General features: G+C 52.0%; 1 protein-coding gene across 1 annotated transcript in view; it reads right to left on the bottom strand.

Annotated features, from left to right (window-relative positions):
* The window catches only part of LOC144732084 (uncharacterized), a 47,883-nt gene extending 40,991 nt beyond the window's left edge, over positions 1-6,892 (bottom strand). The window contains exon 1 of the mRNA XM_078613346.1: positions 6,275-6,892. Within this exon, the coding sequence (XP_078469472.1) occupies positions 6,275-6,295 (21 nt within the window). The 5' untranslated portion in view covers positions 6,296-6,892. The remainder of the gene's footprint in view (positions 1-6,274) is intronic.
* Between the last annotated feature and the right edge of the window lie 6,985 nt (positions 6,893-13,877).

Genomic DNA, 13,877 nt, shown 5'->3' with positions numbered 1-13,877 from the left:
GCAATCTTCATACGAGCGCCTGGCCTCACACCACCGACTCCGCGTGGCAAAGGTGGATGGCCACTACTACTCTGTGCAACAGTGGCTGCTCTTGTTCAGAGTTTAACGGCCAAGTTAATAAGCCCCCACCCCCACGGCCCCATCGAAAGGCAGGGAATCTCTAAAAGCAAACACAGGCGGCTCTTCCATCGTAAGGTTGTGAGGAGCGTATATACACGACCCAATAAGAACACTTCCGAATTGAATCGGAGGCTTTTAACAATCAGTCAAACCAAGGTAACGTGCCAACGTTGGCATGCGGGGTGGAACCGTTGGGCCAACGGTGGCCCAACGTTCCATGTTTGCTGGGAAATACGTCTCCTTCACACATCTGTAAATCCGCCTCAAAATGAAAAGTCTTTTACTTTGCACAAACCATTAACGCCCTTCTGGGAGTGCATAATTTTAGCCGCATTGATTAAGTACAAGCAAAGCTCTGGACAGGTTTCGACACAGCATCTCATCAGCAGCCAGGCTTGCTCGAATCAACGCTTGCGAACTGCAAGATGCTATTCGAGGCAAGGACCCTTCCTTCAACGTGCGCCACACAACCCCCTCGTTCACCGAAGCGGACAAACAAGTCAACGGTAAGCAGCTTGAAAAACAAGACTCCGCGAAAACTTGCACCGGTACGACATCGCAAATGCAATCACGGCCGCCGGTAGCGGTCACGAGCGACGGTCTCACCAGAGATCCCAACACTTCCCCACCCCGCCAGCGCAGCCCCTGCCTCTCTCCCTCCACAGTGACTGGCCCCTCATCCTCCACTTCACTGTGACCTGCCTTCTCGTCATGCTCCTCCTCATCCTCACAGTGATGTACCCCTTTCCGAAACGGTGAACCGCACTTCTCCACCACCTCCGCGGTGAACTGCCCCTTCTCCTCACAATGACATGCAATCTCCACCTCCTCAGTAACCTGCACTCTCATCCTCTTCCATCTCTAAAGTGACCTGCATTCTCCTCTCTTCCCACCTCCTGACATTGGCATGCCCCATCATCATCAGCGATCGGCCCCCGTCTCGCGGTTATATGTAAAACATCCGATTAAACATCAAAGAATGTATAAATGGTCAAATAAGAGACAAAGTCTGACTAGGCCTGTTAAAACATTTACAACGGCGCCATTAACGCGTCGGACTGACAGTGCGACGCTGCGTCTGTCGCCGCTGTTGACGCCCGAGAGAGACGGGTTTCCCAAAAAACTCCTGGAAGCTCCCCCAAACGGGTCGATGAAACGAAAAGTTGCGGCGCTCAACAAAGCGAAGGCGGCCAAACTCCCACCAGAAGTCTCGCGCTCAACCACGTGGCGCGCTCACGTACCACGCGCGCTTGTTACGCGCTTGCGCAGACCCGGGGGTTTGTAAACACCGTCACCACGTGCGCGCGCACCACGTGCCGCAGACCACGTGTCGGTCTCTCCCGTCCGTGCCGCACGGCGCCGGAACCCTGCGCCGGACCCCGACCGCGCCGGCTGCACCAAACATGCCGAGTCCATGGGAGAGCCGATCTACTCTCGGTTACACGTGCCCGTCGACATTGCCACTTACAACCGCCGTCGCTTCCACGTTTGCGTTTTTCGTCATTCTTTCGCCCCGTCCGCATAGACATAACCAATGACTCAAAGAGGAAGTAAACGTTGCCTCCAGTTAAACTTCAATGCGGAGGAGCCGACTGAGACACCTGAGCTTCCAGCTTTCGCCACGGTGTAGCCAGGTTCTAGACATGCAGTCGTTTGTGTCCCGGGTCCAGAGTTGAAACGAAACCAACCATGCGTGTCACGACCCCCCCTCCTCTTCCCAAAAACCCAAGGTGTAGCATCCGTTGGGGCAGGTAATCAAGCGAAAATAAAGCAAGACGTCCCACCGCCACCTCCTTAATCCTTGCTGCCCCACCACCGGAACAAATGAGGTTTAAGCAATTGCGATTTCGGGTGAAGCTTTCAAAAGCGCGCTACTCGGCACCTGTAAAACACAGCGGGGCAGTGCCAGGTTGAAAGGGGTGGGCCCGGAGCCCCCTTCGTTAGACCCCTGTGTCCCGAAGCAGGAAAAGAAGATCTCTGCTTCGCTTGACCACGTTTGTTCGGAGTATGAAGACATGTTGAGCTTTGACGCTGTTATCAAAGTCTGGCCTAACTGGTTAAGAGCACAGCACGAACTGCGACAAGTTCTGTCCTAGGCCAGCCCTTCCACAAACCAGCAGCGCAAGAGGCTTGGGGAACGTAAAGGTGCGGCGCTGCAATAGCTTGCTCGCGAACCTGTGCGAGGAGAGAAGCAGAAAGAAGCAAAAAGAGAAGTGTTGTGGCCTGCAGTGTGGTGAGAAACTGGGCGATTGAGCGGGAGGGCGAGTTAGTCCGTCAGCGAGCAGGTGAATGAGCGGGCGAGCGGGTGAGCAAGCAGCGTGGACGAGACAAAACAGTCAGCGTCTGGTAGTCGTGAGTCCTCAACAGGGGTGGGGGGGAATGCACGAAGGTCAATGTGGTGTTTACCGTAGGTTAGCTTGTCCCCAACAACTACACCACCATCCACAACAAAATAACCATCAAGAAGAAACACACGCAATGGTCAACTCCGTTCGCCGAGCCTCAAGATCCAAGGGTCACTCACGAAAGGAGGTGCAGGATTACCACCTGGAGTTGCGTTTTGACATCGCAATCTGACATTTTAGAACCTGTCAACCATCAATACAAGATGGGAATGGAGCAGTGAAACCTCCAGTTTCGACGAGGAAAAATCCAGGCAGGAAGGGAAATCTCCTAGCGGCGGTACGCAGGTGAGTTGCCCCTCGCTGGGAGCGTGGTCGCCCAAATCGCGCGCACGTGAAAGTTTGTCTCGCGCGCGCGGCTCGATGCCGGAGACACGGGCGGGTGATAACCAGCCTCCCCCCCCCCTCCCCAAAGGGGTAGCGGCAGCGCCGGTGTCTGCCCAGCAAATGCATAAACGCACACGACCAAACACACCGTCACGTGACACACACGCACCAAACGCACCGTCACGTGACACGTGCACCAAACACGCCGCCACGTGACACGCAAACACTGTCATGTGACACGCGCACACCAAAACCCACGACCACGTGCCAAGCACTGCCACATGACACGCGCACCAAACACACTGTCACGTGACACACTGTCACGTGACACACATACACTTTCACGTGACATGCACACCAAACACACTGTCACGTGACACGCGCACCAAACTTTCGTACGACACGCGCGCATACACACTCATGACGTCTATACACGACCGCGTGACACTAAACCTAGACATTCATCCTATGAGGCTTTTAAGAAGATCCGGAGGCCCGAGGCACGCCAACTCGTGGGGACGTACACGGGAGGCTGATGTGGCACGTCGACGCGCAATCGTTTCTCTTGCTCCCCCACCCAATCGCTCCCCCCCCCCGCCTCCTCCTGCTATCCACTCTGCCTGGACAATAACAGCAAGGGCCTGCTGTCAGGTGTAAGGGAGCTGACTGGGCACGACACGCACACACACAAACACACGTGTGAATGTTGCGAATTTTATGATGTCCTACATTCGCCCGAACCTGGAGTAGGGGCAGGAGGATGGAGAAAAGGAGCAGGGTTGCTGCCAATTACATTTGCCTAGAAAAACCTCAGCCTTTGTTTGCTGCCTAATATCTAACTCTCCCCCACAGAATCATTAAAGGGGGTAGGCGGGATTGTCTTTCTTGAACAAAACAAATATTTCTTACTCACCGCCCACAACACCCCCCCCCCGCCTCTGCTCCCCCACACTACACGTTCCCCTGGACAGCACAAAGAGGCTTGCATATTCATGCAGCTGCAATCAGCTTCAGTTTTAGCTCAGCCCCCCCCTCTGCCCCACCCATCGCCCTCCCTCCCACCACCGCTGCCGCTTGCCTCTGCCCAGCCCCCACAAACAACAAATAAATCTCTTCTTCCATACGAGCCCACACCTCCTTGCGGCCTCAACACGGAGGACCTCCCTCCATCCAGAGGGCACCCCCCATTCACATTTACCAGGTGTTAGAATAAGAGAGGCACCGACAACCACCCCCACTCCTTAAACGTCGACAGGGTTTCTTGCGATTCGGAGCCGACGCCTCCTGAACGCGTTTATAAACACGTCTTCCTTTAAATGTATTCAATAGCCAGGCTGCCCAGTCCCCCGCTCCCAACCAGCCTCAGCTCCCTTCTCACAAGCGACGGCGTCCATCCCGAGATGCGATAGCTGAGGAGCGGCGAAGCGATAACCGGGCTTCACAAAGTTCACACGTCGCGCGTCCACCCCCCAACGACCTCCCGGCATCCGTGCATCACGACCAAATAAACGCCGTTACGGGTCGGATAAAACACGATCCCTTGGTGCGACGGCGACGCGTGTATGAATTAGTGATGCGCAAATCGCAAGCATCCTACAGCCGTACCCATGGGTGCGGACGCAAGTTAAAAAGGAACGCGCGCGGAGTTTCTGCGCCGTTCCCAAACGCTGCTTTGAGAAAGACGAGAATTCATCCCCATTATTATTGTCACCCAGTTATCAAAACCCGAGGTCCATACCTCAGGGTCAGCCAAATTAAATATTAATCTGACCATGGTGACCTTTTGAACCCAAGAGCAATCGCATTTACACTCGCAAGGCAGTGGAAAACAAAGCAATGGCAGTTGGATTGTAAAGAAAACACAAGCTGAACTCCCCCCCCACCCCCCACCACGAAAAACCAGTGCTGCCCCCCCCTTGCGCTTTTGCGTTAAATCATCTCGCACAGGGGAATACACCGAGGCGCGTCCTGCGCAGCGCTGCGGGGAGCACGTGAACCTCGCCGCCGGGTATCCACAAAACACGCGCACACAGGGGGCTTCAGCGGGTGACAGCACGCGCACGTCACTCACGCGACGGCGCTCGGTGCCTCTGGACAACTCCCTTCAACAACAAGCTTTAAAACACCAAGGACGCCGTTCGGACGGCTCAGATGACGTGGACGAGGCCATTATCACCGCGTTAAATAATTTCACAATTGCCCCTTCAGTAAAACGGCAGCCACCGGCGGGAATGCGGAGAAGCGCGCCAGCCGGTGCCGTCCCCTCGCCCCGAGGTTCACTTCCACGAGGCTCAGCTCCTCCCGGCACTTCCCACTCGTTGCGCAAGTGCCGTTCCGGCAAGGAGCTGGAACCACGTGCGCCAGCGAGCGAGCGCGGACGAAACTTTTGCGGCGCGCGTGGTGCGGAAGCCATCGAGAAAGTGGGTTACCGGCACACCTCTTGCGATAGCACGGGGGACATAATAAACATGCAGTACGACCTAGCAGCCAGCCAAGCGCCCCGTGGGTTTATGGCATTCACAGACCGCGGTGGCGGCTCGCACGATGGTCAAACGTCGCGTCTTTAACCGAGCGTACAGCGTGGAGTCGCAACCCATCTGAGTTTGGGACGGATGGCACCGGCTCAAATTGATAGGGACTTTTCTACCAAGCCAGTGCTAAGGAGCATTCAAAAAGCACGCTCAAAACATCTGTGCAAACATCAGCAGCTGTCGGATAAGTGGCAAATGACAAACACTCGGCGGGGAAGGCAGGGTCAGGAGACCACGCGGCACAAACTGCAGCCCTGTATGCCGCAGGCTGAGAAAGTGTCCCACAGAACCAACACTCGTGCGGCCTCAACTTGTCACTCAACTGTCACACGAATTCAACTGTCACAATGCCCACATTATGTCACACCGCGCACATCCAAAAGTGCCACACAAACCACGCCATGCTGCCCCGACCAAAAATCTGCCAACAAAGACGAAACTGTGAACAACTAAACCGTGGAGCGTCACGCGACTTTAAAATCCCCAAACGAGGAGACCGACGTTACGTTGCTTGGCTCGTGTTCGGCACGGCAGTTCACACCAAGAGCGCAGAGCGGTTCGCAGAGCCCCGCTCGGCAGCCGCCGCGGTGGTCATTTCGACAGAGAACTGGAATTCACTGCCCACGCGGCCCATCTCTCCTTGCCAAATGAGACTTTCCACTGCTCGACGAGAGCGGAATAATCCCACCCGACACAATCAACTGTCCTGCAGTGCAGCCGACTCGGTCAGCCATGTTGGAATGCATTTTTCTCAACACAAAGGCTCCCACAAGCAAAAAAAAACCGATCCCCTCGCCCAGCAGTGGAGACGAGACGGTGGCGACGGTGGCCGGCCGCGACTCTTTTGTCGAACGACGACGAAAACGGCAGGAAAGAATTCCCCCCCCCACTTACTTTTGCACGACGCCGCCTCATGTCAGGATCTTCGGCGCGGCCGCCTCCCTCTCGCTCGCTCCTCCGCACGCCTCTCCTCCCGTGGCCTCTCTCTCCGTGTTACTCTCCGTCTCTTCGCTTCTTTCTCTCTCTCTTCTCAGCTTCCCCCCCCCCACTACTCTCTCTCTGCCCCTGCTCTCCCGTCAGTGCTAGAAAGCAGCCATCTTACTTGCACCCCCCCCCCCTGTCTCCGAGCCGGCCGCACAGTGCGCGCGTTCACTCTCTCGCGGGCGTTACGCGCGCGAGGTGACGCACGCACGCTCGCGCGCACACCCCACAGCTGTCCACAACTAGCCCGCAAGCAGCAGCGGCGGCAGCAGCAGCGGCAGCAGGCCCCCTTCACAATTTATTCTCGACGCATTCCACGGTCGCGTGCACTCGCGACGAGTACGTGCATTTGCATGCGAGCGCCCGGGGCCGGCTCCGGCGACTACGTATTTCCAGGATATTCGGTTCGCTCAGAGACCAACAACTCGTGGCTCCACCAGCACACTGCTCTCGCTCTGCCCGCGCCTGCTAAACTGCAAATTACCCTGCCTCGACAGCCCAGGCTCCGTCTCTGCCCGAAACCTTTTTTAGGAAACAAAGGAGGTGGCTGCCGACTGCCCCCCACCCACCCTACAATCCCCCTCCATTCCCCCCCTTCCCCCTCCTCAGTCAAACCCTCCATATAACCCACACCGCAAGCCGACCCTCCCCCCACCCCCAGGCACAGATCCCTCCACCCCTAACCCCACACCCAACCCGCGCACCATCCCCCAAAACAACACTCCACGCAACCCCCAGGCGCAGTGCTGGGGATAAGACCTGCCACGGATCACATGCGAGGCACATGGATGCTAAAGACAATATCGTGACTTGTTGTTTAAAGGGGACGCCCCTCAATCTCCCGGCACCGACGTTCGCTCCCGCGTGTTAATCGCCCCCCCCAACCCCCAAAAAAATGTCTCGAAAAACACAAAACGCTCAACTCTGCGGAACATTGTTCATTAAACAAGGAGCAGAATTGACCTCAAATGTGTGATCATTATTATTCCTAGGGAGGATGAATGCTTACAACAATACACAAAAAACGCCAAACAATTCATTGGCCCCCCGCTGTGTCTCCTACACAGCAGGTACTACTCCAGTAAACACGGAGCATTGTGGAGCCCGTGCCTCGCTATGCTGGCCAAACGAAGCCGGTGTCTCTCCAGGGGTGGTGGTTTGGACCCAGGAGCTAAACATGCAAAGACAAAAGCAGTAATAGAAGACTCGCTACCTTTCTCCCTCTCTCCAAGCGGCGAGCTGGAAGGGCTCAATCCACTCAATGACAAGCGGTACACGAGCCAGTGCCAGGCACTGCTGAGCTCAGCGGATATTTCGGTCCGACAAAATATATCTGAGAAAAAGACCCTCGGTGACATCACTGACCACGAGGTCACCTTTGACGGGAAGCGTGGGAAGCAGCAGACCACACGCGCGCGTGTCCCGAACCAGGTCTGTTTCACAGGCAAAGACAGAGATCCCCCGTGTAGCTTTCACAGGCTCTTGGGGCGAGTGTTGTGAGCGAGTAGCACTTATGAAGGCCGGCACGGCGCAGGAGGGGGTGTGGGTGGCCAGCACCATCCCTGGCCGCCCTTGTCTGCCCAGTGGTGATGTTTTACACACCGCACCAGGTACTCATGAGGCTGAAGGCCCACCTTCACAAACACCTCTGAAACATGCGTATTGCTGAAATTCTCCATAGGCCCATTATGCAATTAATCACCTTTGTACGAGACTCACCCCCTCTAAAAACCGCATCGCTGATAGAGCCGTGCTCAACAGGATCAGGACTGACTCGTCTGTTTTGCCTCGAGCAGAGGGCTGGAAATGCTGAAGAGAGCTCCGTAAAGGGTTGTCTGGTCGTCTCTGCAAAGCAATCGCGAGACTTATTAAATGCCGGGCCGAGCTTAAGGGTTGCTACCCGGGGACAGGTGCCGCACGCTTGCTTTCGCGAGCGCTGCTCGACTCACGAAGCAACAAGCACGCGGCAACAGCTCATTCATCAGCGCGAGTGGCCGGGCACGTGGTACCGCACTCCCAATGCCAAACGAGCGAACCAATCGCGCGCAAGCCGCCCGCCGAAGTGCGCTTGATACCAACATACGTCGGCGGTGCACCCGCTCTCGCTCCCCAGGTGAAGCGAAAGTGTACGCAGGCTAATAAATGAATTCCGTTTTTGCAGAGTAATTTTATATCCACACTTGCCGAGCTGTAGCGCGCGTTCGCCGCCTGTCCCAGAGGCATGCGGTGCGAGCCCAGCGGACACCCTGGTTAACACCCCGGGTGAATTAACCATAAATGCTGCATTGTAGCGGACGTAAAATTTTCGTCTTGCAATTACATTTCAATAGAAATTTGCAAAATGTCAAAATTACGTGCCAAACTCCCTAAGGTCACTAATTTGGTAAAACCACATTGCAACATCGCCTCCTGTGAAACTACTATAAGCTATACCCATCTGTGAAGCGTAGAGCCTTCGTGAAAACCCTGCGCTATAACAATGGCGCAAACAACAAAGATGTACTCGTGATTATTCTGCCATGAATTTAAAACCTCTTCTGCGGCACTGCCATTGACCAAACGCACCAAAGTCCCAACACATACACACCATGTGTGATAAAATCCGGATTTTGTATGCCGTAAGCAAAGGGGATACACGCTCCCACAACCCAATCCCCCCCCCCCCAAGCCCCTCACCCCAACGCAGTGGGGATGGCCCCTTGGGGTTATCAATCGCACATACACACATGGCAGGACCTGCACGGGATGGCCCATAACTCAAGACATCACATATGAATCCCAAAAGACAAACATCCCCCATATAGCCTGCACAGACTGTTGGGAAAAGTGATATTCAAGAGCACCTATGAAGGCCAATACAACGCACGAGTCGGTGAGTGGCCAGCACCACGCCCGGCCACCTTTGTCTCCCCGGTGCTGATTTATTTTACACACCGCACCAGAAACCCACAAAAGGCTGAGTCGACCCAGGGAAGGCCCAGGACCAGTTCAGCTATTCGTCACTGGTGTTGGCCGTGATCGTGAATCGAACTCAAAGTTGCGCAGCGCGCTAGCCGCTACACCCGTCGCTCCCCAAGCGCGCGCGCACGCACGCACGCACGCAACACACGCGCACGCACGCACGCAACACACGCGCACGCAACACACGCACACGTGCCGTGTTTATGATGAGGGAGCGAGGTTGCAGACTGGCGTCCTGTAGTTTATATCTATGTAGTGCCTAGGCTATAGCTCAGAAAACCCACAAACCGTGACACAAGGCAAACAAGGGCGTTGATTATACGAGTCATCAACGAACACATGGTGATAACGTCATTCATCCAGGAAACCATCAGTCTCAATAAAAAAGAAAATCAAGAGGGTGATGCATTGGGGATGTCGAGCCAATTCTCATGGAAGTGAATCAAAGTAAACGGTAAAGTTGGAGCCCTGCAATAGGCCAAATATCTTGCAAGAGGGTATTTGGCCTCCTCTTTCACACTGGCGATATGCATTGGAAGAGGTAGAAATACCAACATCTTACGCCACCACACACCAACTACCAATGTACTGACTCACTGATTCTCAAGATGCAGAGGTTGTAACAATCAAAGCTCTGTGCAGATGGATTAAAACATCAATTGCTGTACTACCCACTCTCCATATTGCAGTCCAAGCACACACCACCCTCGCATTCCCAGACTATCACCGATTCAAGTACCAACCAGACCCCAAATCTGCTTAGCTTCCAAAATCTGACAAGGAACAGCATGTTTACAATTACTTGGTAGTTAGGCCAATCATAGTGTATAAACATTACAATTATAATCTTTGAGCAGGCACGCGAGTTGCAATACATCTGCTGTAATTTCCGTTTTTTTTGTTTTCTCCAGAAATATTTTTGCCATTAGATGTTGATGCACGGTGTTATATAAATAAAAAATATTAAAAATCACTCCATGAACCCAACATCGACATGCTACTCCCACACCCCGCCTTGATGTCGTTTCATCTTGGATCGGTTCAAACTACTCTCGCTAAATATTGCCAAAACAGAAGAATTCCTTATTGGCAAAACAGACACTCTGCAGATATCCAAACCAAGAACCTGACACCAATCTCCTGGCTCCCTGTTCTGACGAACAATCTGTCACCAAATATCCGCAGAGACATGCAAACTGCAAAAGGGAGTTCACATGTTTTCTTGCCAACGACAACCACCTACCCATCATCAACCAAGACCTCAAGAATGTACCTCCCCGCTCACTCAAGTTCTGATCCCCCTTCTGGGATCGCACTGACACCATCATAGAATCTCACCCAGAATCGGAAGAATGCCGGCAAACAGAAAGGAACAAACGTGGACGTTCACAAACACCTCAATCCAAACCCAAACATCGCACTGGCTTTGACATTATTCCTAGATGACGCTGGAGCAACTATCAACCGCATAAAAACATAAATAGGCCAACGTGCACATCTTCTTCATGAATGTCAAATTAAAGACTAGCGACAGTCGTGTGATTTTGACACTCCTAACACCTACCTCTCTCTTATCATCTCTCTCAACTCCCTTCCACACACTCTTCCGCCCTCTACCAACTCATCTCCCTCTCTCGTCCAGGAGTCGGCAAAAAAGAGCCGCAATGCGTGTGAATTACGTGACGGTCCTTAATAACTGACGTCATGAAGCAGTGCTCAAAAGCCGCATGTTGCCAAACCCCTTCTACGTATTCTCCGTCCAGCAACTCAGGGCTTTCTATCGAAACCCCCAGTCATCCTTTGCTCAGAGGGAGGTAGCTCATTCTCTTCTGCTGCCCCCATAATCTGGAACTCACTTTCTCCAGCCATCTGTGCCGTTGACTCCCTGCTGTGATTCAGGTCTGGGCTAAAGACATTCCTTTCTCCTTACGCCTTTGACTGACTGCCTCTGTTCAATGCCCACCGTTCCTCTGCAGCATCTCAAGATATGGTCACATTTATATGTTGCACAAATCCAAATTGTATCGTATTACAATTTATGGCCCTTTGTCAATCATCTGCGAGATTAAGGTTTCCCTGTGCCTTGTTGGTTACGGGGGTTGTTTCACCTTACTTCACCATGCTGGTTAGTGCGGGTAAAGAGGGCGCACAGGAGGTCAGATATCACGTGCCAGTAACGTTAGCCGTGGTTAGGAATGAACGGAGCTCGCAGAGTTCATTGCACAGTGCGCGCCAACACACCGTGCCACCGCTCTGTTCCAAACTGTATTAAATATCAGTCAAGATGGAACAAAATAGCCGGATCAAACAAACTAAAGATTAGCTCCAAAGACGCAAGTCCTCCCGGAAACTTCAGCCTCATTAACGTATTCTCTGGTTTGTAAGTCACGCTTTAAGTCTCTGTATTTTAAAGCAAAGGTTGCGGGTGCAACTTTTAAGCCGTATAACACGCAGCCTTCCTGAAGCTTTAATCAAGGTGTTCAAAATACTTTTCCGGAACACGCTTCCTTCATAGCATAACGATACATGACCACCTAGATGACGGAAGAAGCCAACGGCCGTCCAGATTCATCCATCTACCAGAAGACATCTCTGCCCCAAATAAAAGCGGCATATTCATAATAATCTTCCAGAAAACTGCTCTCCAAAGCAATACTGTATTCTCCCGATTAAAAGACAGTATTTTAGCAAAATTACACCAACATTTGGGGTACATCTTACTTTGTATGTATGTAGCAATTATTTCACGCATATGCAGCCAACCGTGCTAATTGAAAAGTGTGGGGGAAGAACTAAACACAAAAACCAGTTCTAATCAAAAGGATGCGGGGGAAAGACAACAAAACGAAAAAAGTAGTTCTAAAGAAATAAGTTACCTTTGTAATTCGCAGAAGACGGTATACATATACACACGTAAATCACGTCCAATTATAAGGTAGTGTTCATTTAATAGTGCGGCGAGCGTATTCATGCTTTAAACTCCAAGGGTAAGTTACGCCAACCCGTTTTGCGCAATCGGAGGGCTCACGGGTCACAGCAACGGCACGCGCAGCGAGGGGTGGGGGGGGGCTGAGTGACGAGAACCAGACACCCCAACTCTCACCTGTGAGCAGCGTCAGCCAGTCGAGCTTGTGAGCCGCACGCAACCTGCCTGGTCCTGCTCGTCTCCTGCACAGCTCCGGCCTCTGCAACCACAGACTGGAAGAAAAAAAAAGCCGCATTTCTGATTGCGTTTAACCGAGAGCGTGTGTGGTTTTTTTGTTGTCGGATTCTATCCAACTCGTAACGTTTTACTGCCGTGCGCGTGCTGGGTCACAGTGGCAAAGCCTCCGCGATAATTAAGGAGTTTAATCCAGAAATGTTTGATGTAACTAGTTGTTCATGTACAGCGTGCAGAGGAGATGATTCTCATAATATTTAGACGTGACATGAATCCAATTCTGTTCTTGGTTCTTTCGGTAAAGTCACGTAGAAGGGAAACAATAAAAATATAAAACAATTATATTTTTTCATAAAACAATTAAATTAAATAAAATCTAAAACAATTATATTTTTCTTATTTTATTGTTTCCCTTCTACGTGACTTTACCGAAAGAACCAAGAATATGAATCCCTGCAGTCACGAAAGCTTTAAATCAAAATAAATCAAATTATTATTTATCACAGAACTGTACCTGTAGAGTCAAGGTTCAGCTCTGCAATTTCTTGTTCATGCCACTGCTGGTTACCGAGAGCTCCCTGGTGGAAGCCATCGTGAACCTACTCTTCCACCATGTCCAGACGTATTGGATGTCCCGACACTTTCTCACTCGCGTAAACTACCAGATCTCATAACTCCATCTCTGGCTGTTACCGATTTACCCACCACATCGCCGAGTGGCATATCTTCAATCCAGCACACCGTGAAGGCAACGGTCGGTGGACAGCAGAGATTCGTGGCATTCCCTAACCCGCTGGGCCGCGAGGTGGTAAGTATATTGCAGTAAGCAAGTGGGTTCATCAATTTGTTTGTGTCGGGCCTAGAAGTGATGTCCCCTCGGATACGCGGTGGGGTTTCTCCGGGTGTTACCAGACTCCTCTTTCAAGAAACTAAACACTCGTTAAAACGGAATCGGGCCAAACATGCCAAGGCAGGGTCCTCCTGGCAAACAGTCTTGAAACTCGGCAAGGCCTTCCTGAGTAAGTAAATGTTATTACAGGCAGTCCTCTACTTACGATGGAGATGCGTTACGACGACCCCATCGTAAGTCGAAAATATCGTAAGTCGAAGATGGCCTAGCCTACCCAGGAGTCTTAAAGAATGGTTATAATTTAGCAAAACAGAGACATTTACAATAATGTACTGTATAAACTATATACTGTATGTATTAATTACAATACTGCATTGCACAGTACAATGTAAAGTAAAAAAAGGTAAATTCGTAGCCTACCTATATGAACTGCAATTTAATAGAAAGTTTATTCAGGAAACAATCCTATCTGCTATAAAAACTTTTAACATGCATTGAACGTATCGTATCGTGGTAACCTTAAAATAAAATCGCTAAAGCTACGT

This window comes from Lampetra planeri, chromosome 41, assembly GCF_965212315.1.
Source record: "Lampetra planeri chromosome 41, kcLamPlan1.2.h2, whole genome shotgun sequence".
In the NCBI taxonomy this organism is placed as follows: domain Eukaryota; kingdom Metazoa; phylum Chordata; class Hyperoartia; order Petromyzontiformes; family Petromyzontidae; genus Lampetra; species Lampetra planeri.
The sequence above is the reverse complement of the archived record's forward strand: the minus strand, read 5'-3'. Positions and strand labels throughout refer to the sequence as shown.